The 26,778-nt window shown below is 52.1% G+C and overlaps 1 protein-coding gene across 5 annotated transcripts in view; it reads right to left on the reverse strand.

The window, feature by feature from the left end:
- Positions 1-26,519, reverse strand: part of CADM3 (cell adhesion molecule 3) — a 185,291-nt gene extending 158,772 nt beyond the window's left edge. For 2 of the 5 annotated variants that reach the window (XR_003853001.1, XM_029580326.1), the window contains exons 1-2: positions 26,391-26,517; positions 23,993-24,141 (exon numbers count right to left, since the gene is read on the reverse strand). Coding sequence is in view for 4 of the 5 variants with exons in the window: in XM_029580326.1 (XP_029436186.1) it covers positions 23,993-24,092 (100 nt within the window). In the remaining variant the exon portion in view is untranslated. Of the gene's footprint in view, positions 1-23,992; positions 24,397-26,390 lie in introns of those variants that run through there. The other 3 variants (XM_029580329.1, XM_029580328.1, XM_029580327.1) reach the window with 3 other exon arrangements.
- Positions 26,520-26,778: the final 259 nt, after the last annotated feature.

Raw genomic sequence — 26,778 nt, forward strand, 5'->3', positions numbered from 1 at the left:
GGAAGCACACAACGTTCTCGTCTTTTCCTCTCTCTCTCAGTACCTCTAAGAGAAAAAAAAATCCAAAGCAGACTGGGATCAGGGAGAGACAACCGTCACGGGTGACCCTCTCCGCCGCCGGAAGACGCTGGCACTCAATGACCCCCAAGCCTTATACGAGCGAGGAAGCAAGACGCAGGTAAAAAGAAACAGGAAGACAGCATGGGAAACTGTGTGCTCGAGCCCATCCTTCGTCTGTCCGTGCTGTGTTCACGATGCCTGCACGGGGCTCTCGGATGAAGATCTGTTCCTCAGCTGTCCGTGCTGTGTTCATGCTTTACATCCATCAGCGTGACACCCGCCTTGTGGCTCTGATGAAGGGCCGCTCTTTCGGTTGTCGGTGCTGTGCGCATGTTTTAAGTGTATCGCTGGGATGCCTGCTTATAGCTCCGATGGAAGAGCGGCTGTCTGTGCTGTGTTCATGCTTTACATCCATCAGCGTGACACCCGCCTGTGGCTCTGATGAAGGGCCGCTCTTTCGGTTGTCGGTGCTGTGCGCATGTTTTAAGTGTATCGCTGGGATGCCTGCTTATAGCTCCGATGGAAGAGCGGCTGTCTGTGCTGTGTTCATGCTTTACATCCATCAGCGTGACACCCGCCTTGTGGCTCTGATGAAGGGCCGCTCTTTCGGTTGTCGGTGCTGTGCGTATGTTTTAAGTGTATCGCTGGGATGCCTGCTTATAGCTCCAATGAGGAGTGGCTGTCCGTGCTGTATTCATGCTTTACATCCATCAGCGTGACACCCGCCTTGTGGCTCTGATGAAGGGCCGCTCTTTCGGTTGTCGGTGCTGTGCGCATGTTTTAAGTGTATCGCTGGGATGCCTGCTTATAGCTCCGATGGAAGAGCGGCTGTCTGTGCTGTGTTCATGCTTTACATCCATCAGCGTGACACCCGCCTGTGGCTCTGATGAAGGGCCGCTCTTTCGGTTGTCGGTGCTGTGCGCATGTTTTAAGTGTATCGCTGGGATGCCTGCTTATAGCTCCGATGGAAGAGCGGCTGTCTGTGCTGTGTTCATGCTTTACATCCATCAGCGTGACACCCGCCTTGTGGCTCTGATGAAGGGCCGCTCTTTCGGTTGTCGGTGCTGTGCGTATGTTTTAAGTGTATCGCTGGGATGCCTGCTTATAGCTCCAATGAGGAGTGGCTGTCCGTGCTGTATTCATGCTTTACATCCATCAGCGTGACACCCGCCTTGTGGCTCTGATGAAGGGCCGCTCTTTCGGTTGTCGGTGCTGTGCGCATGTTTTAAGTGTATTGCTGGGATGCCTGCTTATAGCTCCGATGGAAGAGCGGCTGTCTGTGCTGTGTTCATGCTTTACATCCATCAGCGTGACACCCGCCTGTGGCTCTGATGAAGGGCCGCTCTTTCGGTTGTCGGTGCTGTGCGCATGTTTTAAGTGTATCGCTGGGATGCCTGCTTATAGCTCCGATGGAAGAGCGGCTGTCTGTGCTGTATTCATGCTTTACATCCATCAGCGTGACACCCGCCTGTGGCTCTGATGAAGGGCCGCTCTTTCGGTTGTCGGCGCTGTGCGCATGTTTTAAGTGTATCGCTGGGATGCCTGCTTATAGCTCTGATGGAAGAGCGGCTGTCTGTGCTGTATTCATGCTTTGCATGGTATCCAGCTAATGATCTGCACAGCAGGATGACCGTATTGACTTAGATTCATACTGGCGGGAGCGGGCTAAACAAAGCAGAAGGTCCTTTTCAGAAACTGTGCAGGGCTAATAGCTCCTCCTTTCAAGAATTAAGTATGTAATCTCCGTGCGAGCGGGGAAATCATATTGATTTTGGTGTTGTAATTGCCAGCCAAATGATCAAACAAAAGGCCGCAGACCAGACAAAGCGCCTTGCAATTTCAATATTTTATCTTTTGAAGTTGCTCTGCCTTTCTCCCAGACTTTTGGGGAGGAGCTGAGGTGGGTCCCAGCGCGCTGTCGGATTTACGCAGCAACGGGGGGGGGGGGGGGGGGGGGGGGGACGTCGGGAATTTGCAGTGCAGACCTGCGGGAGAAGCAGCCGCACATCTAGAGGCAGGCGCGAACGGGGGCTGCTGGGCGGAGCTCGCGGCTTTGCTGCTGCTTGGGGGCGCAGCTTGACGCGCGGTTTAATAAAGATTTTGGCGCTCAGAAAATGCACACGCACCTGGGGGGAGGGGGGGTGTAAAAATGCGCACTCAGATTGGCGCACCTCCCAAATCCCATGTTAATGAAGGTATTAGCCGTTACTCACCAATGCAAGGAGATGCGTTAAAAAGAGGAAGGTTTCATCCTGGGTTATTTTGGTTTGTTTTTTTTTAACACTGGAAATTTAGTTCCTGGACCAGACATGAGGTGGAATAAATCAACTCTCATTTCTGGAGCTAGTAACCCAGTGTGATCCTGGATACGAGGGTCCTGGATCGAGTGTCGGATCTGGGCACGAGCTCTGGTTCCCAAACCTTGTCGCAGCCCCACTCAGCACAGCGCTCGCGTCATTGTGGGCACATCACCGTCACCTACGCTGGCATCGCCCACTTACCTTTCCCCCTTACCCTTCTGAGGCTCTCTTTTTTAAATTAATTTAATTAATTTTATTTTTATACACCGACACATCACATCGGTTTACATTCAGGTACTGTGGGTATTTCCCTCTCCCCAGAGGGCTTTTGCCTCTCTCTCCCCCCTCCCAAAGCTCCTGGCACATTCTTCTGTCCCTCCCCCACCACCGGTATCCTGCAGCGGGCGGGCAGTTGCTCGCCTGCTGCTGCTTCTTCCTCCTCCTCTGCCGGCTCCCCTCCGCAGCCAGAACCACATGGGACCCTGGGGGTCCCACGAGACTATGGGGTCCCTTGGGCTTTTGATTGCAGGGGGGGGGGGGGGGCAGTAGATCAGCGCCTGCTCGCCAGCTTCCTCTTGCTACCGGGGAGGACGACCTATAAGCCAGGAGGCGAGGGCAGGATAAAATGAAGACTTTGCAGTGCGGAGGCAGCTGAGATACATCCATCTGTCCCCTCTTTCTCATAACAGGATCTAACGATGGATTTATCACAGGTCATCCTGTGTTGCGTTCTCAGCAAAATGACTGTGCCTCGGTCAGGTAAAGCCCTCGACGCCCTCGGACGCACATCGAACAGAAAGAAAAACAACGGAGCGCCATAGGCAGTCTCTCGTCTACCACATCAGGCGGAGGAGTGGTGGGGGGGTCCTAAGTGATGTAGGCGCGTCCTGGCTCAGGACATCTCTGACGAACTTGCCCTTGGAGACGGAGGAGGTAGATTCTCAGAGAGACGGGGTCCCCGTTGTATCTTTTCATCTGCCACAATTTACCGCGCCACTTGTGCGCGCTCCCTGGGTTACCGGAGGAGAAAGGATGAGGTCCCGCAACGCAAAAGCGGCGACAAGAAGGTGGGCAGCACCTCGAGACAAGAGGATTACAGGACACCGGGCAGCGCGCACCCTTATCAATCAAAACTCCACGGTGGGTTGTTGTTTTTTTTTTTTTTTAAATGGAGGTGACCAAAACGGAGAGCTGACGCCATCGCTGGCCAGCAAAACGCACGGCACGGGAGTAGGCCGGAAAGCTGCAAGCCGGGCGAGGGGCTTGGCCAAGCGACTGGACGCGGAACGTGACAGTCAACAGAGTCGCACTCCACTAAAGGGAAAAAAAGTGACACAAGGAGCAGCACCCCAGGGTGCGACCATGGGACCGGCCCTTTCCACTGCCTTTATTAGCAACGAAGCCGAGGGAATAATGTGCTCGTAAGCAGACGATAACACAAATCCATGACGGGGTAGCTGGGCTGGAAGGAGTGAAACCAACGACGGGAAGCTTGAAGGACGGAGAAGTCAAGGGTTTGGAATACGGATTTATAGGCTTCCTTTTTTTTCTTTTTCTAAACTCCCCTTTCCCCCAAAGTGCTAGAGGCGAGGATACAAAACATCATAATAAATACAATGAAACACAAATAAACATGGCCAACAAAAAGCAAATACTTAATAAAACAGAAAAGCAATAAAATGCCAGTAAAACAAATACAAAATGAGCTTTAGTGCTCCAACAAATTGCAAAATCATACACTTGGGACCCACGAATCCATTAGCTACAGATCAACTGGAAGGACAAGCAGTGGGAACTGTCAGAGAAGAAAGGGAGGTAGGAGTAATCATCTCGGATGAGCTCAGGGCAGCCAGGCCGTGCGATAAAGCAACTGGGAAAGCTCCAAGCCGAGGGGGCTCACCCGCAGGAAGAAAGAGGCGACATTGCCACCATGAGTATCTGTGTTCGGTTCTGAAGGCCGCGCCTTCGAAAGGACTCCGAGAGGGTGGGTACAGAAGAGGAAAATGAAATCACGCACAAAGGGCCATGATCTGAAGATGCAGGGAGGGCAAGCTGGAGGAAAGAAGGGGCAAAGAGTTCAGCGCCTGGGATGGTGGGAGAGGCATGGGCTGGGAGATCCTACCGGCGGGAGCTAGGGCCACCAAAGCCGTGACAGAATTTAAAAGCTGCTTGTGACACCTGCAGAGCACAGGCTAAAGGACTGGTGAGGGGGGAACAGGTAAAGGAAATGGAGGGGGTTTGAGTGTGTAACCCCTGGGGCTAACAGTCCCCGATAAGGGCCCGAGGAGCCACACCTCAAACACAGTCTCGGATATTAAAGTTTCTCCCTGAAGTTAATTTTATCTGAATGTGCAGTGACTTAATTTTCAATCATGCATGAAAGGGGAAAACAGCACTAAGGATGGTAGACCGGTAAACAGCACTGATAAGCACACTGTAAGCGGCAGTGGTTTCCAGCTTAAAAGACTTTTCCTGAATAATTGTGCAAAGTGGTAAGCAGGTCAATTACAGCTCTGGCTAATCAGCAGTCCATTTTTAAGACTCCAGGTCTTTTGTAAGTGCGTGACCTCTCGCTTCCGTTACACGCATACTGATGGCCGAGCCAATTCCGATGAGGATCTTTTCATCTTCCTCCCTTCCGATCAATGGTGGGCCATGCTCCCTAATCAATCTGGATGTACAACAAGGAAAAAAAGCCCCCCCTCCAGTTCTTCTACCTGCCATCTTCCCCTGCCTCCTGCTCCATTCTTACCCGTTTTATTCCTCTCCCTCTTTAATCTATTCGGGGTGACAGGGTACCCACCGACCCCCTCCCATCCTTCTCCCCCAGGACGAATGAAGAGGATACGGATGATCCTCTCTCTCTCTGCGAAAGACACCCCTGCCTCTTAATGCTGAAAACTCTAGAGCCCCCGGGGCCTCGCGTACACAAAGCAAAATCCTTCACGAGAAAGAGGCAGGAAGAGTGGACAACTTCCAAAAACGTGGCTGAAACAGGCAAAGGCAACTTCTTCAACATTACCCAGGTGTCAGGCCTAGAAACCCCTCCAGACAGGGAGCAGCAGGACAGCACTGCTGCCTCTGGCAGGGACAACTGAGACCGCCAGGCCTTATAACAGGGTGCCCAGTGCTTTCATGAACTAGAAGCCAAGCACCTTGAGCTCCCCGCATGGGGCCGTGATGGCCCTCGCTGCTACCAGCTCACCATATAAAAGGGCAAACCATTACTCTGTGCTTGGGGTCCTTCAGGGCCCTCTACCAGTGTTTGCTCGGTCACCCAGGCGGCCACGCTTCAGAGACTGCTGAGCATTTTCCAACTCGCTGCAGTGTCTGGAAACCGGATTCTGCTACGTGGGGGGGAGGGGGGGGGGGGGGAGACAGGCTTACCTGTCAGGCCCAGGCAATTCAGCCCCCCCCCGTCGCTTTAACTGACAGTCCACACTCCTCGTGTTCGTTCCAAAACCAGATTACTTTTGCTGAAGGGAAAATAGGCAGTCTAGTCCGTACAGAACGCAGGAAGACAGTTCAGAGATACAAAAAGACCATTCTCCTGCCTTTCTCCACGGTTCACACGGGCCCAGGCAGCCTCAAAATCATCAAAAGCAGATGCCCTCACGCCACAGCTTCCCAGACCTGCCCTGGGGACCCCACAACCACGACATCCACCAGGAGTGTGCAGGAGATAACTTTGCATGCCACGAAGACTCACCTCGTGCATATTCCTGGTGGATATCCCGAAAACCCGACTGACCGGGGGACGGGGGGTCCCCAGGGCAGGTCTGGGAAGCCCCTGCCTTGTGCGGAATGGAATAGGCAAGAGTTGGATTTACCAAAGCCTCTTCCAGGCCCCTCCATTTTTCCTCAGGAAACTCGGGATAACCCACGGAACCAGTTTTCTTCTCCTCCCACTGAGAAAAATAAAAATTCTCAAGCACCTCGTGGGCGAGGAGCGCCTCTCCTTCTGCCAGCCACAGCGTGACTGACGCCGGAAGAGAAAGGGGAGCGGGCCTTTTCCCTTCTGGGAGCCCTGAAGAGCACAGCTTCTTGGTTGCTTCTCCTCCTGGGCTCTCTGGAAGACATCTCCAACCCCCAGCCCCCCTCGCCACCACTCGAGTTAGCAATACGTCTTATGGAAGCCCCCACTGCTGAAAGTTTTTTATAGGAGGGCCCAGCCATGAGAGGGGGTCAGAGATGGGGGGGGGGGGGGGGGGGAACACAAGCTAACGGCTTCCAAGAGGGCGGGTCATGGTCACAGCCCTGACGTCAGAGGCACAGCTCTATCGGATGTCCAAAAAAAGGCTGGAGTAACCTGCAAGGTTGGACCCCCAACATCAACAAGCCTGGGCGGACCAGATGGGTTCAGCTTCGGTGGTTGTTCGGCTCGTCACAAAGCTTGGTGGCAAGACATGGGCGGGGGGTCCTAGGGACTAGAGTAAGTCAAAGAGAAAGCCAATGGAGCACTTGACAGAATAATCAACGTGTTCGGGACGGACAACGCGGTGACCTTCTCCTTGCTCGCGCTGGGTGGAATTTGCCGCTGTTCAAGGCTCGGGCGTGCCACCCCCCTCCCTCCCTCTCGATACTGCAAGAGTTCCCCTCCCCCCCCCCCCCGATTCATGCACTGACCCTTCCTGACCCGCGGATCTCCTTGGGAGCTCTCTCTCTATGCTTTCGGGTAACATGGCGCGGGCTTGGGCAGGCCGCTTCTTGTTTTCAAAACAAGAAGCGGGAGAGAGGCGCACGACGGAGCCAACCATTCAGTGGGCGGTGCGGGTGGCCGCCGAGCCACACCGGAGAAGCTGCTTCCGGGCAGGTGACGCATTTTTTTTTAATACAGGCACGAGGCGGCAAAAACGTCGACAGCGGCTTAAGAGGCGCGGCCTCCCAGTTGAATGCAATCCATTCAATAATTCATTAATGCAAGTTAACTGGATATGTTTATTTTATTATTATGTTTATTTTCTAGAACCTCTTCTAAGTTCCTGTTGCCCCTTTAAGTTATCTGTTATTTTGTTCAATGTAAAGCGCCCTACGAGGCGTCAGTTTTATTTCCTTGTAAGCCGGTGTGATATGTATATTATACAGTAACATTGTTATATAAAAACTAAAAATAAATCCTCTAAATTTGCAGTACGTTAAAACTTCTTGCGCTGCCTTTATTTGTCCCGTTTAGGCGTCGTGTCGCGCCTGGACGTTGGCACCGAAAGAGTCCCCCCCCCCAGAGACACGCACCTGCTACTCTTTTAATGCGTGAGCCCCGAGGGAGCGCAGGTGAGCACCCCCCCCCCCCCCCATGAAAGACGACCTCTGCACCAGTGAAAGGGGAGCAGGGGAATAACTCGGGAAAGAACATGAGCTGTGAAGAACGATACGAGTTATTAATTGCACGTATCGGCTGCTCATTCAAAGGCAGGGAGTTCTTCTAGATTTTTCCATCAAATGCAGCTTAGTTAATTCTAAGGCAGTAGCTATTTACAGATTTTTTTTTGCTTCCACACAGCTGCTGAATATTTGATCCTAATTCAAAGACGTGTTTCTATCATTTAAATTGAAGGTGCCGAGGTGAATGCATATCTCGAATTCTTGTTTCCGAAGCAGGGGGGGCAGCCCGGAGGCTCATTGCCAGCGAGACCGAGATTTGATTCCCGCTCGGGTCTGCGGCTCCCCAGGGTTGGCCGGGGCTGGGGACTGTGGGAGTCGGAGTCATCGTGCAATGGCGACACCTGGTGGCGGGACAGAGGACCCTGGCACACAGTCCACGGTGAAGGACCATCACTCTTAAAGGAGATAGAAAATGAGAAATAAGTTGCAAATGCAAGCTCAGGATGCCAGATCCCACTCCTGGCTCTGACTGAACTGGAGTCCCAAACAAACAGGAGAAAATATGATCCAGTGGGGTATACATTTGTTCTTCCATTCATTTTTTTTTTAACACTATTCTTTCATTAGGGCTTTTCCCTTATTTATTTGTTGGTTTTTTTCACATGATTTCCAGCTGCCTCTATAGCAGTGCGAGTCCTTAGGCTGAGGGCCACAGACCGCGTCTCCGCCCCCTGGCATCCATGCACCCCGATCCTGGCCGCCGTGTGCTGCCGTTGCTTCGTTCAATGGCCAGGACTCCTCTCCCAGGAGGGCGAATTCCCGCTGACCTCCTTGCCCCGCTGCAGTGAGGTCGACCTGCGGAGCAGAGGCCAAGGGGCTGGGAACCAAACCAGGGGGCCCAGGAGGGTAACAGGCTTGCACGCCTAACAGCTTTTGCTAGAGGCTCACCTGGCTGCTTGCCAAAACAAAGGGTCCGGGTTAGGCGAAAAGAGCAAAGAATTATTCAATTCGCTGCATCTCTCAGAATTTCAAATGATTGCCTGTTATATAGTCAACATCCTTTGTAATGCATATTAGGTTTTTTGTTATTAGCTATAATTTATTTTTTTATTTCATTAATGGTTTAAGCTTCACTTTCGTTGCTTATTTAGGCCTGGTCTGTTTTGCCAGCTTTTCTTCAGGCCATTGTAGCCCCTACATAGCCATAGGGGAGAGAGTGAGGGTAGGGCATGCACGTGACAGAGCTTTTTACCTCAGTATTGGCAACTGTACCGGTTGGAAGGGACAGGGCACCAATGGGGAACCTTGGGGTGGCATTTGGTGAAATCGCTGAATAAAGTGGGGTCCTCTCTAATTCAGACACCCCTGAGGTTCAGTGGGGACCCACGACAGAAAGCTGCCAAGAAAGATCCTTAAGAGAAAAGGGACCATCTGTTTCTCAGGAGCAAGGATTCAGCTGCGAGTTCTAATTCCACTGTTTTATCGGAGCCAGCGGAGGCTCGCACGCCTAATGCCCGACCAGACTGCTCCAAACTGAGGACTGTCAAAGCTCATTGCTTCCTGTCAGTCAGACCAGTCGGGGGAAAGCCTACCGGCTAAGCAGATCTGAATGGAGCTCCATGACCCCCATCTGACAGACCACGAGAAGTGAATGGTAGCCTTCCCCCGGGTACGCGGTTCTCTTTATACTGCTAAAGGAAAAAAAAGTACAATAGTACTTCCTCTGCTACTGTGTCCCCCCGCAGGATGGATCCCTGGACTGAATGGTTAGACAGCTGGATCTAAAAATATAACCTGGGAGGGAAAATGTTGAAACATCCTTTGTAGAGCTTATGGACTCTGTGGCAAGTTATCTGGTGAGGTGAAAATACAGCCCAGACCTGGCATCACGGGACGGAAAGCAAGAGGCCCAGGACATGATGCTCTCCACGCCTCAAGGCTTCTCAGCCGATTAAAGAGTGGGTGGACACCCAGCCCGAAATGGGTTTCGGACCCCATTTTTCTCCAGGATTCTCATCATCATCGTTTATGATCACGCTTTTTCATCATTTAGACTTCAAAGCGTGTGACGTGGACTCAAGTTACAGAGAACGAGAATTAAATCCTCTGGCAATGCAGAATGGGGGGTTCAATGGACTCTGACAGAGGGGGGGGGGGGGGAAGAGGGGACAGAGGTCTAGTCACGAGTCCGAGAGAGTGCCTGCAAGCAGACGGCTTTTATAAACAGCCAGGTCATCAGGGATTTCCTGAATGTGAGCAGATCGGGGACAAGGCCGATTTCACCAGCAAGTGAGTCCCAGAGGCCCCGGGGGCTGGACCTGTAAACGCTCTTTTTCTGGTGGCTGTGAGTTTCAGTTCTGTGGGGGCTGGCACAACCAGGCGTGCATGGGCTGGCAAGGGGAGAGACGGTTGTACAGATAAGACAGTGGCTAGGCCTTTGAGAGCCTTGAAGATGAGGTCAGAGTTCTGAACGCTGCCCGGTAATGCGGAGGGATCTGAGGAGAGGGGTGATGTGGTCAGTATAGCTACTAGGACTCTACTCCACTGATCCGACAGAAGCTGGCAGGATAGCCTGATAAGGGGGAGGGGAACCACCAGACTAAAATAGGCAGGGAATCTCTTGCTAGGTCAGTCATGGAGGCTGCTGCTTTAGCTCGGTGGTAGACTCCCTGTCTGGTCATCAGATGATCTCTGCTCGGCGAACAGGACACAACGGTCCCGGCGCAGGGTCTTTCGTGAGCATGGGACCTCGCACCTTTACCTCAGTGAATCCAGGGCACACCTGCTGCTTCTAGATTACGTGCCATATCTATCGCCGTTCAATGCAGATGGACGTAACAGTGGCCAGTCTGCTGCATCCCCCTGCAAAATCCCAGCTGTCTGTGCTTGTGGGGCATTGATTTACGGGCCAAACTTTCCATGCAAGTTTAAGGGAGACTTAATTTTGGAAAGTGTGTGAGAGCATGAAAGTATGCAGGGGTGTTTTCATATATTAATAAATCTGGAAAGGGGAACGAGTGACGTGATCACATTTGCAGATGAGAAAACTATTCAGAGTAGTTAAATCACAAGCAGATTGTGATAAACTGCAGGAGGACCTTGTGAGACTGAAATATTGGGCGTCAAAATGGCAGATGCACTTGTCCACATTAAATTTCAAGGTGATGCATATAGGGAAAAATAACCCTTGCTGTAGTTACACGATGTTAGGTTCCATATTAGGTGCTACAACCCAAGAAAGAGATCTAGGTGTCATAGTGGATAACACATTGTGCTGCAGCAGTCAAAAAAGCAAACAGAATGTTAGGAATTATTAGAAAGGGAATGGTGAATAAAACGGAAAATGTCATAATGCCTCTGTATCGCTCCATGGTGAGACCGCACCTTGAATACTGTGTACAATTCTGGTCACCGCATCTCAAAAAGATATAATTGCGATGGAGAAGGTACAGAGAAGAGCAACCAAAATGATAAGGGAAATGGAACAGCTCCCCTATGAGGAAAGGCTGAAGAGGTTAGGACTTTTCAGCTTGGAGAAGAGACGGCTGAGGGGGATATGATAGAGGTCTATAAGATCATGAAAAGTTATTTACTCTTTCAGATAATACAAGAACTAGGGAGCATTGCATGATGTTAGCAAGGAGCATATTTAAAATAACTCTGAAAAAAATTTGTTTTCACCCAATGTACAATTGAACTCTGGAATGCATTGCCAGAGGATGCGGTTAAGGCAGTTAGTGTAGCTGGGTTTAAAAAAAAGGTTTGGACAAGATCCTGGAGGAGAAGTCATTAAACTATTAATCAAGTTGACTTATGGAATAGCCACTGCTATTACTGGCATTAGTAGCGTGGGACCTATTTAATGTTTGGGTACTTGGAAACAGGATGCTGGGCTTGATGGACCCTCAGTCTGACCTAGTGTGGCATTTCTTGGGTGCTAATACGTGTAACTGTGCGTGTTGAGTGTCTGCGGCCCTGATCTGTATTCCTAAGACATAGGCTCCCGGGGATCTGAGCGGATCTTGCTGCTCTCGCTCTAGAGCTGTGAGCCTGGCTTTGGCCAGCATCTCGGTGCCCGCCAGACAACGCTCGGCTATTGTGTATTCTTCCGCCCCCCCCAGAATCTGCTGGAGAGGACTCCGACTTTATGAAAGGGTCGTCGTGTGCTGTTCAGGGCGTCTGCTAACCGCTGCTGGAAATCATGGTGGCCTCTCATGCGCTGCTGTAATCTCCCCCCCCCCCCCCTTGCTAAATAATCAGAATGCTCACAGGGCGCCAATGTTGGATTTATGAGGTCCTTGGGAGAGGAAAAAAAAAAACCATATGAATATGTTTCCGGAACTGAGGAAACTGCAGCGTCCGGTGAACTGGCAGCTGCTCGGGCCCCTGGCAGTCGGCGAGTTTTACCGTCACCCCTCCCCCCCCGAGCTGCACCCTCCTGCGTCACAGTCTTCCACCCCCATAACTAGAAGCGTGAGCTGCTCTGGGTCTAAGACAAGTCCTTTAATAAATGTTCAGTTCTGTAAAGAAGCGCCCTAGGGAGTCACCAATCCCGAAGGCAAGTGACACTCAACAGTCCTTAAAGAGTCGCCATGTGGCCCCATAAGCATTGAGGAAGTAACAGCAAGGGGCTCTGAAGGGCCACACAGGGCCGCTGCGTTGTGTTGCAGGACAAGCTCTGTGTGACTTGCAGCGCGGTCCTGGGTTTTACGGCGCTGCTTCTGTGGACCCGCGGTCCCGGTTTCCGTGAGAAGAACGAGAATGACCCAACCCGGCCCTGATGGCAAGGAGCCTGGTGGCTCTGGGCTGGACTGGCATGGGCCGAGTCAGTTCCAGGTCTTAACGTTTTTACGCTGCGGATCTGGAACGCACCGGCGCCGTGACGCTGTCTGCCCTATCTGGAGGCACGGTAACATCTGTTTAACGTGGACCTGGAAACTAGGAGAGGAGGTTAACCAGGGTCCTGGAATTCACCCAACTGGAAAATGATCCAAGAGGTGAGGTTTTAAGAGGGATACAAGTGCAAAAGCACTGGGAGATCCTGGAGCTCAAAATGTCGGGCACACGACTTTTCATCAGGGCTTCCATTTTTTTTTTCCCAAAGTTTTGTTTTTTTTTTAATTTGCAAAGGGCTCAGAACCCACTGCACCGCTCCAAGCTATCAGGAAGACCGACTTCCTCCTGCCGCCCGATATCTGCAGCCGCGCAGAGGTCTCCGCCGTTTTTCAGCTGAAACATCTCCGACGAAACCGCCGCACACGGCCGCGGCGTCCGGGCGGAGGAAGGAAGCGGGGCCGGTGCACGCGTATTTGGCGCCCTAGGCAAACCTTCAGTCAGGTGCCCCCACGCCCCACTTACCTGTCGGCAGGTAAGTGGGGTGTGGGCCCCCCCCCCCACAACGATGGCGCTCCAGGCGACCGCCCCACTCTGCCTAATGGAAGCACCGGGCCCTGGAAGGAAGTGGGGGCTACCGGAAAGCTCTGAGCGCCCGTCCAACTCCCCTAAAACCGTAAGCCCTGCTGATAGCCCCGAGCTGTGTCTGCTATCCTTAACTCTACGGAGATCCGTACGTGGGTTAACCCCTTGTAGGAAGAGATGAAGCTGAGGTGAGCCCCTCTCCCTGGCCGGCCCTGGCTTCTGCGACCGCCCTCACCTTCCTTGTGGATGATCCTAGGAAGAAGCGGGGACTGCAAGTCCCAGAATGCACTGGGAGGGTAAGTTTAGAACTCAGGGCAGGACAACTCCACAAACTTGGGTGGGGGGGGGGGGGGGGTGTCACGCGGCAGCTCGGAAAGTGCGGAGAAATTCATCCCCTTCTCACCCATTTAAGAAGCCACTGCTGGCTAGGGAAGAGCTTGTGAGGTGGCCGAGGCAAAGCAGAATGTGTGCGGCTCTGGAGGGGAAAACAAAACACAAACCCAACCAAATAAAACCAAATTACTAAAAAGAGAGAAATAAACAGGATTGTAACAGCGATAAGAAGAGGAGATCGATTCATCTGACAGAAAGATGGATCACATTGGATAAATTATTAACTGGAGAATAATACATGAGGAGTTCTGGGGCCGGAGGCTGTTAAGTGCGTGGCAGCGGGGGAAGGCGGGCTGTTGTCTGCTCGGGCGCGAATCCTGGCTGCCATCAGACGACAGGTAGGGGGCTGCGGGGTCCGCCTGGCGGCCATTTTCTTTGCTCACCTCGCGCTCTCCCGCCAGCGGGTTTTCCCCTGTCCTTGGTGCTCCCGGGGGAGTTCTGTCCACGTGGAAGACACACGGAGCGGTAAGAAGTGCGGACGACCATGGCCGTTCCGATCCCGGCCACGGAGAGAAGCAGAGCGTTTGCAGGGTGTCGGGCCTTTTATGAGGCTGGCGGAAGGATTGGCCAGAGATGATGGCGGACACCGATGGGCCTGCGAGACCACCCAGGTTTGGTCTTCAGAGGCAGGGACCCCCTGGGAGCTCAAAAGCTCATGGAGTGGTCTCTGGCGCATTCTTACGTTGGTCCACTGAAAGGTTTCATGAGCTGCAAGGACTCTTATTGCTTTTGCCCTGAGTGTTATTGTGAAAGGCAGCACAATGTGGCGAGGGGGTCATTGAAAGTAACGCCCCCCTCTCCCTGGCCACTGGACTGAAGGGAAGGCAGCCACACTTCCAGGCTTAGGGGCAGGCAGGTCTCCTTTACCCGACACCCACAGTTCCAGGCTTAGGGGCAGGCAGGTCTCCTTTACAAGGCACCCACAGTTCCAGGCTTAGGGGCAGGCAGGTCTCCTTTACCCGACACCCACAGTTCCAGGCTTAGGGGCAGGCAGGTCTCCTTTACCCGACACCCACAGTTCCAGGCTTAGGGGCAGGCAGGTCTCCTTTACCCGGCACCCACAGTTCCAGGCTTAGGGGCAGGCAGGTCTCCTTTACCCGACACCCACAGTTCCAGGCTTAGGGGCAGGCAGGTCTCCTTTACCCGGCACCCACAGTTCCAGCCTTAGGGGCAGGCAGGTCTCCTTTACCCGGCACCCACAGTTCCAGGCTTAGGGGCAGGCAGGTCTCCTTTACAAGGCACCCACAGTTCCAGCCTTAGGGGCAGGCAGGTCTCCTTTACACGGCACCCACAGTTCCAGGCTTAGGGGCAGGCAGGTCTCCTTTACACGGCTCCCACAGTTCCAGCCTTAGGGGCAGGCAGGTCTCCTTTACAAGGCACCCACAGTTCCAGGCTTAGGGGCAGGCAGGTCTCCTTTACCCGGCACCCACAGTTCCAGGCTTAGGGGCAGGCAGGTCTCCTTTACAAGGCACCCACAGTTCCAGGCTTAGGGGCAGGCAGGTCTCCTTTACCCGGCACCCACAGTTCCAGGCTTAGGGGCAGGCAGGTCTCCTTTACCCGGCACCCACAGTTCCAGCCTTAGGGGCAGGCAGGTCTCCTTTGCATGGCACCCACAGTTCCAGGCTTAGGGGCAGGCAGGTCTCCTTTACAAGGCACCCACAGTTCCAGCCTTAGGGGCAGGCAGGTCTCCTTTACACGGCTCCCACAGTTCCAGGCTTAGGGGCAGGCAGGTCTCCTTTACACGGCACCCACAGTTCCAGGCTTAGGGGCAGGCAGGTCTCCTTTACCCGACACCCACAGTTCCAGGCTTAGGGGCAGGCAGGTCTCCTTCACACGGCACCCACAGTTCCAGGCTTAGGGGCAGGCAGGTCTCCTTTACACGGCACCCAAAGGTTCCTAAGGGTCTGCTTTTCACAGCGCACATGATAACAGCCTCTTTCAGATAATTCAATTGACAGATAAAATCCAATCATTAAGATTACCTCTGTTCACTCTGATTTATATTTAATTCTGCTGGAAATATTAGTGTTTAGAGCTTTTAAAAGTTTCTGCTACTTGTGAATCTAAGTAAATCAGGAAACTGCTGTCCTGCTCTTCATCAGGCATCACACTGACACATGCAAAGAAAGCATGAATACAGCACAGAGGAGCTGAAGAGCAGATCCTCAGAGCCCTATGCAGGCATCACATTGATACAGAGAAAGCACAAATACAGCACGGAGAGCTGAAGAGCAGATCCTCATCAGAGCCCTGTGCAGGTGCCGCTTTGATACATTTGAAGCATGAATACAGCACAGAGAGCTGATGCACGGTCCTTCATCAGTCTGGCGCAGGTACATGCTGTAAAAGCAGCCTTGGAGCACATTAAGGAAATGATCAAGGAGGGCAGAAGGATACAGGGTTTCCCTCCCAGATCAGCAATGGCAGGGATCACTGTAATGTCTACTGGGGCAGCAGCCTCCAGTCCTCACGGACACCAATTTGCTGGTGTTTTTTGGGCTCTCCCTAATGAATGTGCACGAGACAGGTTTGCATACAACTGAAGACGTCTGCATGCAAACCTGTCCCAGTGCGCCTTCGTCAGGAATATTCTGAAAACCCGGGAGCACTGGAGGCTGCCTACCCTGGTATCTTCAGAGAACGCCGTCGGCTCTTGCCACACCTGACAACACAGAGCCCCTATCCGTACCCTCTCCTACCATGAGAATCCCCAAAAAATGCTAACCCGGGAAAGGAATCCGATTTGCAAGAGAAGCGTAGGGAACGCCAGAGATCGGCTGGGGGGGGGGGGGTGATGCTGGACCTGTATCCCGGGCTTCTCGGATTATTCGGTCTCCCGGAACAGCAGGTTATCCAAGGGTGCGGAGCCCGCAAATCCGAGGATCCGCACCCTCCGTGGGGGGGGGGGGGGGGGGGGGGTGGTGTAGGATCAAGGACCACGACCGTGAAGAGCCCGCGGCAAATCCCGCAAGTCCGCACCCCGGGGAGGCTGCCGACCTGCCACTCAAACGCCCCCCCCTCCCCCCTCGCTCGCAGAGAACAAAAAATCAAAACACTGCCTCGCGCAGACAGAAACAAGCTTCCCGATGTATTCCAACACGCCAGGTCTATTTTTAACAGTAATAGCTTAACGACATTAGCAATAAAGCAATTAAAACAATAGGACGAGGGAGCATTATCAGACAGGGAAGCGCGGCGAGGGAAGCGTTTCATTACTCGGCGGGCGCCTCTGTCAGCGCGTGACGGGCGGGGGAGGGGGACACGCTCGGGCCTGGCAGGGAGCAGGTCTAACCCCGCCCTTGCGCGGGAGGAGGGGGAGGGGGGGGGGAGCGCTGAAACCGAGGGCCGCAGAACTGGGACGGAGGGGGGACGGGCAGGCGGCGGCAGGAGGGAGAGGGCTCGGGGTTGCTGACTTGGGAGCGTGAAACTTCCGGGCGCGCGGAAGTTTCGCTTGCTGTCCTTCCACGCGCCCGTCTGCCGCTCCGAAACGTCTGCTGCGTGCCTTACTGCTGGAAAGCCCCGCGCAAAGCCAGTTAACGTGAAAAGTACCAAACAGCATCCCGCTAGCAGAGTCAGGAAAAACCGCGCTCATCGACCGCCACCCCCGCCAGGAGGGATCTTGTCGTTTTTTTTTTTTTTGTTTTTTTTAAACGCGATATCTCGCCCCTTTCTCCTTCACCGTCGTCCCAGTGCCGGTGCCAAGAGCATTAGGTGCCCTCAGCAAAGCCCACAGGCTCGTGCGAGCCCCTCCCCCCCCCCACAATTAAAAAAATTATGCACTTATTGTAACAGGTTTTACATAGAAAAGGACATTCAATTTTCTGAGCTAAAAATAAATCACTTACAAGATGTATATTATATTTACATGCACTGCTGTGGTGCCAACCAGCAAACCCTGCAAAAAAAAAAGACACTTGGAACCCATATGGTATCGGGCCTGTTGTAACGTATGCTGGGTGTGAGCTTGGCCAGCATAAGGCGATGAATTACAATATAGTAAAACCTCCCAAACGAAAACAGCACTAACTGCCAGCAGACAAACAGGGAAAAAAACCTCACCTAAGACAAGACAACACTGCAAATATTACACCCGGCCCTACAACACCAATGCACCTCCTCTCAGGAAAACAGGACGAGCCAGGGCCGCGTATACATCCCTGCACAAACTACACGCTAGCAGAACGCCTCATCTCGAGCCACACGTGCAGGACACACAGACAGATCCTCACCAAACACAGAACAGAGAGAGAGACAATAACTGGAATAATGCAGGCAAAAACTGAACTGGAAACTGTAACAAACCAGAGTCTGTGACGTGCAACAATGGGGAAAATAGACACATCTCCACCATTCCCCGAACAGCAAACAAAATCAAGGACACGTAAACCATGATAGCGAATTCATTAAGAAAAAGAATATTTCAGAGCAAGTGATGAATGGAATAGCATCCAATAATTAATAACTCCCATTACAATTTTTTTAAATATTAGCACACCAATAAAATATTTGAAAAAAGTAAGACGCATGAAATCAAGTCCAATAATTAAAGAGGGGCCAAAAATATTCCCCACTCTCCATACCTGGGCACCTTTGATTTGCAGTCACCCTGAGATTATCATGGATTTAGTGGGGGAGAGGGAGGAGTACACTTTTATCCTCTCTCTCTCATATACACAAACTCCCTAACACACATTCATTCTTTTCTTGACTTGCCATACTGGGTCAGACCGAGGATCCGTCAAGCCCAGTGTCCTGTTTCCACCAGTGGCCAAATCAGGTCACAGATACCCAAGGGGGGTAGATAGAGTCCAAGCTGCTCATCCCAAGAATAAGCAGTGGGATTTCTGCAGCTCCATCTTAATAAGGATTAATGGACTTTTCCTCCAGGAACTTGTACAAACCTTTTCTAAATGCCGCTACACTAATAGCTTTCACCACATCCTCTGGCAATGAATTCCAGAGCTTAATTATTCTCCCTTCTTATTTAAATGTATCACCTAGTGATACACATACACCCAGGCAGGCTCTCTCACCCTCTCTCTCCTATCTTTCACCCCCTCCCTCACACACAGGCTCTCTCAGACTCTTCTACTCCAGCAAAAACATTAACTTTCTCGGCACATGGAGCGAGCTCCTGCCCATCAACAATGCTGCAGGACAGAGCCAGATAATAAGAAGATGGCACTGCTTATGCCACGCCAGGAGGGTGCACCCCCTCCCCCACATGACACAAGTATCTAGTTCCTGGCAACAAATATTTAAGCTTAGGACCAAGATGCGACATGGTGCCCTGTCTTAAGGATGATAACGTGAAATGACCAGAAATCGTTGTCACAAGGGACAGGCTGAGCATGTCCTGATTTTAACTCCGCCCCCCCCCCCCCCACTGCATCTAGGCACTTGTAGTTCTGAAAGAGGCAGGAACTACAAGTCCCTAGATGCAATGGAAGAAAAACCAGAACTGAATCAGCCTGTCCCTAGTGACCTGGAGCCACATCCAGAGTAACGCCAAATACTGGGCAGCTTCTCATCTCTGATAATTACAGGCCCTCTGGGTGCTTTTCTTCTATAAATGTCATTATTACATCCCATTAGATTTATTTTTTTTTTAAATAAGTTTCAGAAACCCCACCCTACTCGGATCACACCCAAAGAGGCCACATTTGTCCTGGTTTTATCCCATTACACAATTCAAAACTGCAAGCATGCAATAGAAGGGGAAGGGAGTAAAACCAGGACTGGATCAGCCTGGGGGGTGAGGTGGCAACTCTAGACTACATCTTTTTTTGAGGGAAATGCTTTTTATTCGAGGCAAGCTGCAAAGGGGGGGGGGGGGGGCCTCCGTCAGCACCCAGAAGGGCCCCTTGCCAGCTGCCGCATCTCTAGAACGAGAGCTAAAATTCACAGCAGAGCAGAAAACCAGGAGTTAAAAAAAAGGGTCCAGGCAAGGCGGAGGGTTGAAAAATCAGTTTCTGAATTCAGAGTCTTTGCAAATAAAACAGAGACTCTGGAAATGTCTGCATGGTAGCGAGCTCCGAGCCCCTTGCCTCGAAGCCTATAAAAAGGTATCTAAAGAAAGCCAGTATTCCCTGGAAATACCTAAAGACCAGGGAACGCACTCAGTGCATCCTGCAAGACGTAATTCTGAGCGCAAGTTATTTGATTTTTGGTGTGTGACCGCATTGAGAATGAATGGTAATAGAACGTCAGCGCCCGGACACAATGTCAGGGAAAGCCAGGCTCGGAATTCCAGTGCAGGGCGAGCGAGGCCCGGACGTGGCTTCTTTCTGAGACTCTCCCACTGGAATTTGAAAATAAGATTCACATGCAACGGAGCTGGTCCCTGGGCAAGTGGGTGACGCCCTGTGATGAGTGCGGGGGAGGGGGGGTGTTTCTCCTGGGATCAGCCCATCTAATAAACGTTATCGGTCGCTGCACGACCAGTCCCTGGGATCTGTCAGTCAGTGCCTGTCCGAATGTCAGATTTATGAATAGGATTCCCATAAACAGAGGACCAGAAGATTTTACCCTAGAAATTAGAAAGCACCAGAGAGAGTTGTGATGCCTTCAGAATATTTTGCCCTCGGCACATGCAGATGTTACTTGTGCCTAAATATGACCCTGGCTTGCCATGTTCTCGGGATCTGCCCATGTGACGAGCATCAGTCGTTGTCCGCCCTGTCCCTGGGATCTGATCCGCGCCTGTAATGAGCGTGTCAGTCAGAGCCTGCCCTGTTGTGAGGAACTACTCCTATAAGGAACATATCAGTTAGTGCCTACTCTATTATGAGGATCTGCTCCTGATATGAGCGTGTCAGTCATTGCCTGTCCTGTTGTGAGGATCTGCTCCTGTAATGAGCGCGTCAGTCAGTGCATGTCCTGTTGTGAGGATCTGCTCCTGTAATGAGCGTGTCAGTCAGTGCATGTCCTGTTGTGAGGATCTGCTCCTGTAATGAGCGTGTCAGTCAGTGCCTGCCCTGTTTCCAAGATCTGCTCCTGTAATGAGCGCGTCAGTCAGTGCATGTCCTGTTGTGAGGATCTGCTCCTGTAATGAGCGTGTCAGGCAGTGCCTGCCCTGTTCCCGGGTTCTGCTCCTGTTATGAGCGCGTCAGTCAGTGTCTGCCCTGTTTCCAAGATCTGCTCCTGTAATGAGCGCGTCAGTCAGTGCATGTCCTGTTGTGAGGATCTGCTCCTGTAATGAGCGTGTCAGGCAGTGCCTGCCCTGTTCCCGGGTTCTGCTCCTGTAATGAGCGTGTCAGGCAGTGCCTGCCCTGTTCCCGGGTTCTGCTCCTGTTATGAGCGTGTCAGTCAGTATCTGACCTGTTCTGAAAATGTGTCCTGTCCCTGAGATTTGCGCCTGTCACGAGTGGGACAGTCAGCCTGTGCCCTGATAGTACATGGTGTGGGGATGTCTGATGGACGAGAGGCTCTTGTGACTTGCCTTAGTTTATATAGGTGGCATACTTACATAAAATTAAAATTAAGGAGTGATGGTGCTGGAGCTCCACGGATGTGAACGATATGGAAAAGGAAGCATAAACATTTCCCAGGAGTGCATGACCCTCACACAGGGGCAAAGTGACAGTGAACTGGGCCCCCGGGCAGTAAGGGTCACTGGCCCCTAACTATGCATCTGAGGCTAGGGGAGAATGAACGGAGGAGTCTGCCTTTCCTGTCTCTCAGCTTGGTCTTACAGGACAGTGCCGGACACCTTCACCCTCTCCGTGGAATCCTCAACCTCCCATGTTCAAATCCTTGCCTGCCTTGCTAAGTCCGGGCAGGTACCGGTGCCAACACTGAGCTACAGAGCAGCTCAGAGATCTTTGCACAGGAGGCGTAAATCAAACATAAAATGAACATAAGCTCTTTCGTAAGCAACTAAAAGCCTGGCTGTTTATTCAAGCAGTTGGTTAACATACTACATTTGCTTTATACTTATATTTTAAGCAAAGTTTGTAGTGTGTATGTGATCTTATTGAATCTTTTGACTCATTTACTTTGCTTTCTATTGTTTTAATTGATTAGTCTTGTCACACTGCACTGAAGGTTTATGTTAAATTTTATGTTTTATGCGGTCTATTTTGAATGCTAAATTTAATCAGCTTAGAACAATTGGTTTGGCTCAAAGGGAATAAAAAATGTTTTTAAATAAATAAATAAATAAATAAATTATTAGGGTTTGTGATATGAGGCCAGAGTTCTCACCCACAAAGCAGAAACTCAAAGAATTTGCTGAGGACTGTACAAATGCAGGTCCTATCCAAGGGTTGGAGGGCTGGGCAGTATGTAGGGGATCATGCTGAAAGCAATAATCCCAGGATCAGCTGGTGGTCTGTGGAGGGGAGGGGACAGTGTTGGGGCAGTAGAGCATTAATGCTTGAGGCAGGAGTGCAGGTAGGGGTTAAGGACAGCAGTGGCGGAGGCCCTTGAGACTTGAAGCAGGAATGCAGGTAGGGGTTAAGGACAGCAGTGCCGGAGGCCCTTGATGCTTGTTGCAGGAATGCAGGTAGGGGTTAAGGACAGCAGTGCCGGAGGCCCTTGAGACTTGTTGCAGGAGTGCAGGTAGGGGTTAAGGACAGCAGTGCCGGAGGCCCTTGATGCTTGAGGCAGGGGTTAAGGACAGCAGCACTGGAGTGCAGGTAGGGGGTAAGGACAGCAGCACTGGAGGCACTTGATGCTTGGTAGAGTACTGCTGCTTTTGGGTGGATGGCGGCAGGGAGCTCTTTTCATAGTTATGGAGCACCACGGTCCATCCCCATACGACTCGGGGAGAGAGGGAAGCAGGAATTGCATCTTCACCAGAATCTGTCTGAGGCTGAGGTCCTAGAACATGTAGGGGGGGGGGGGGGCTACGTAGGGGCAGCGTACCCCGAAATCCTTAGGTTGTTCCTCCTTCCCCACAAGGTTTCAAGGAAATCAGAACCCGCTACTCAAGTAACCAGGGCTACAGTGATAGGACAGTCAAAGCAGCTTTCCAGGCCCCCAATCCCATCGCCACCCCTCTCCCCCCCCCCCATTTCAGGATTGTACTTCTAGTGGCAGAAAACTGTCCAGTGCTGATCCGGCAAATACTGCTGACACAGACAGGAGTCAACGCATGGAACATAATGTCAGCAAGCAGAACACAAAGGGGGTCTCACAGGGGGGCCAGGAGGCTGACAGATTCCCTGCCACCCCCCCCAATGTCTGGCCTAAATGTTATAAAACAGAAAGACGACACCCCCCCCCCTCCCCTCCCCCCTGGCAGCAGCTTCTGCCTGCCCTGACCTACAATACCAGCACACCCACAACAGTCACCTGCTGCAGCCACAAGCCCGAAAGCCCAGAGGAAAACTCCCCAGGTGATGGGGGAGGGGCCGGCGGTACTTTCTTCTCTATATATCTGTAGCACTGCATGAGCCTTGTAGCATTATATACATTGAACAGAGGACAACCCTGCCTAGGGGAAGAGGCCTCAGAGGCCATTCCAACACAAGTGGAAAGGCACCAAATTATTTTTACAGCTGGTTCTCCCACCACCCCCCCTACACACACACACACACACACACACACACGCAGCTTTCTGTAAGGCAAGAAGAGGCATAACGGTAAAGCAGGGCGGCAGCAAGATATTGCAGTTCCCCTACCCACAGGTAAAAGGCAGGCGAGAGGCTGTAAATCACCCCAGACTGCCCATCCTTCTGCAAGCAGGATTTGGATCTCCCTTAAAATGGGCAAGTCCTGCCTGCTGTTTGGATCTTTCTGACCTGAAATCGGCAGCTGTCGCAAGACTAAACACCCCCCCCCCCCAACCCTCTTCTGTACTGGTGAACACACAGTAGTTAGTGGTGGATTGTATCCATGTACGATCTATGGGGAGGGAGGGAGGGGGGGGGGGGGGGAGAAGACTACCCTCCCTCACCTGGCAGGAATGGTTTTCTTGCAAAAAAAAAAGTTGAAATGGAAGTTGGTTAGCAGCGGGATCCTAAAGCCGGGGCTGCCCTGACCCAGGCAAGGAGGGAGATCTGCACAATCTGCCACTCGCCTCTTCCTCCCCCCTCCCCTCCCCTCCACCAAACCCAAGCTTCCAGCCCTGTTTTGCAGACCTCCCCCACCCCCACCTGTCCATTTGGGGGTCTGGATTAAGAAGAGGTTTGCTCTTATGCTGTGCTGTATATTTTGCAGGCTGTGACGGTGCCTGGCTTCAGATGGCTGGGGATATGCAGAAGATGTCTGTGTGTGTGTGTGTGTCTGTGTGTCTGTATCGGGGAGGGAAGGGGAGATGACTATAGCCAGCAGCAGCTGATCCTTTGCTTCAGAGATGGTGGTGGTGGGGGGGGGGGGGTTTGCAAAATGCTGATCTCCCCCCCCCCCCGATCCAAATCATACATCACCTGCATCGGAACACGCACCCCAGATGTGCCGAAGCTCCCCCCACCAAAGCCAGGTATAAATAATAATAATAATAATAAGCCACGTCGCAAGCCTTCCCCCAAAACTGAAAGCAAGGGGGCACTTACCGCTGGACTCAAGGTTGCCTCGGACGCCGGCCAAGGAAGCCACCACCAGCAGCAGCAGCGGCGGCATCAGCACGGGCAGCGGCTGCGGCAGCCCCGCCATCCTCCGGCTCCGCCGATCCGCAGGCTCCCGTCCGCCCGCTGGAGTTCGCCTTTGATTTTTTTTTTTTTTTTTTTTGTAAAGGGGAGAGGGTGGGGTGGGGGGAGGGGGGGTGCAGCGGATGGCGATGAGGAGCCCCCGTCCCCCGGAGACAAAGGGGGAGGGGCGGGGAGAGAAGGGAAAGAAATGACAAATAAAAAAGAGAGAGAGAGAGAGAGCGGGTTAGGAAGCGGCTCAGCGGAGGGAGGAGGAGGAGGAGGATGCTGTATTGACAGAACCGGAGAGATGCTGCAGTAGTGGGGAGGGGATGGGGGGGGGGGGATTAAATAGAGAGCATCAGGAAGGGACCATCGGAGCTGCAAACGCAGGGGGAGGGAGGCAGGGGGGAGAGTGGCACGCGGCGAGTGCCTGGCTCGGGGGAGAGGGGGGAGCTGCTCCCACTCGAGCCCCTGCCTCCACGCGCAGGCGGGCGGGGCCCGCGGCCACTCCCCCTCCCCTGCCCTGGATCCTGCCCACACCCGGCGCGTCTCCCCCGGGCTGGAGGTTGGTGCCGTCCGCCTTGGATGGGTCCCCAGGGGAAGGCAGGAGGTTGCTTTTTCTCTCTCTCTCTCTCTCTGCTGGCTCAGAGCCCCGGCGAGCAGGCGAGGGGGTTTGGCCAGGCTTCCGAGCGCACCTGAGGGGCAACTTTCCCAAGCTACCTGTTTGCCCCGACTCACTGGGTTTCATCTCCCCCCCCCCCCCTCAGTTTGTAATATTTAATGGCAAATATTTGTATTCTACATCAAAAGAAATCTGCTCTGTGCCCTAATCTAATGCACCATCCGAGTGGGGGAAAAGGATGAAAAGAGCAGAACATGGCAGAATGTCTTAATTATTATTATTATATTAAAATCTGGCTTAAACCAACAATTTTTCCAAAAACGTTATCTAAACTTATTTAAAGTCCCAGTTTGGGCTCATTTATTTCTGTAGCTGGGTTTGGAATTTGATCCTATACCAAGCTAGGGGCTAAAGGGCTGTATTTTATCAGAGACTGGGTTCATTAATTAACCAAAATGCTATTTTTTAACTTTACCAATCTCTACCTAAAATAGCAGAGAGGGGAAAATCTAAATCTAAAAAAAAAATAAAAAAATCCAATCCAAATTTAATTTCCTTCTTTCCACCTCTGGTATATTCTGCCATCAGCTAGAGGTGCTATAGTTTTTTAAAAAAGTGACACTCCCCCCCCCCCCCCCCCCCAAGGTTAGTCCCACCACATACCCACCCTCCAAGGGCCCTGAGATCCCTACTGGAACATTTCTGCAAATATATATTTATTTCTGGTGCATCTTTCCAAATGGTAATCAAAGTAGTTAGTATTTTGTTGCAGGTACAAGTCCCTTCCCCAGAGAGCTTACCAATCTAAGTGGATATCTCAGGCGACTAGAGATATTCAGGCTGATACAGTACAGTGCGCATCGAAAACGCGCGGCCAAACCCCCCCCCTCCCTGAAACTAATAGCGCCCGCAACATGCAAATGCATGTTGCGGGCGCTATTAGTTATTCCCGCGCCATACAGAAAGTAAAATGTGCAGCCAAGCCGCACATTTTACTTTCAGAAATTAATGCCTGCCCAAAGGCTGGAGTTAATTTCTGCTGGCACCGGGAAAGTGTACAGAAAAGCTGAAAAAACTGCTTTTCTGTACACCCTCCAACTTAATATCATAGCGATATTAAGTCGGAGGCCCCAAAATTTAAAAAACATTAAAAAAAAAAAATTTAAAATTAAAAATTGGCCCACAGGTTGGAAAACGGACGCTCAGTTTAGCCGGCGTCCGTTTTCCGAATCCGTGGCTGTCAGCGGGTTTGAGAACCGACGCCGGTAAAATTGAGCGTCGGCTGTCAAACCCGCTGACAGCCGCCGTTTCTGTGAAAAAGGAGGCGCTAGGGATGCGCTAGTGTCCCTAGCGCCTCCTTTTACCGCGGGCCCTCATTTAAATGCCTGGGCGCGTTGGGAGAGCGGGCGCGCGCCTCGGAGCGCCCGCTCTCCCGCGGGATTTACTGTATCGGCCTGAATGTGACTTGTGTACAGTCACGAGGGATGTCAGCGAGGAGGTGGGGGGGGGGGGGACGGGGATTTGAACCCTCATTCGCAGCTCACTAGGCCCCACCCGAGATCTGTTGATTTTATATTTGAAGCAGAGGCCTGGATTGTACACGAGAGGGCTCGAACGTGCAGGCAGAGACTCCAGCACAGCAAAAAAAAAAAACAAAACAAAAACCCCAATTTAAAAGATTAGGAAATGGTAAAGGCCTACCTTCGTCTGTATCCCGAGTCTTCTGGCTATCAGGCAAGGCCATCCAAAGCCGTTTCACGAATCCCCAGACCGAGATAGGAGTCCCTTGAGCAGAGTGAAAGATGGGATTTCCGCAAGCAAAGCCTTGAATCCTTAAGGTGGTGGCTCGGCGCTGATGTTACAGCTCCATTGTGACATCACTGCTCTGCTGACTATGACATCACATCATCGCCCTGGGGGGGGGGGAGGGGGAGGAGGCTGGAGAGTGCGCAGGCCATTGGTAGACATCATGCCCTCCCGTAGGCTGGTCAGTCGCCTTTAAATTATTTCATTTTGCTAAATTTTCCGGACAGGCTGATCGGTCCTGCCCTGGCAGGCATGTACCTGTTCTTGTGATGTTCTCTCCAAC

Source organism: Rhinatrema bivittatum, chromosome 16 (genome assembly GCF_901001135.1).
Source record: "Rhinatrema bivittatum chromosome 16, aRhiBiv1.1, whole genome shotgun sequence".
Lineage (NCBI taxonomy): Eukaryota > Metazoa > Chordata > Amphibia > Gymnophiona > Rhinatrematidae > Rhinatrema > Rhinatrema bivittatum.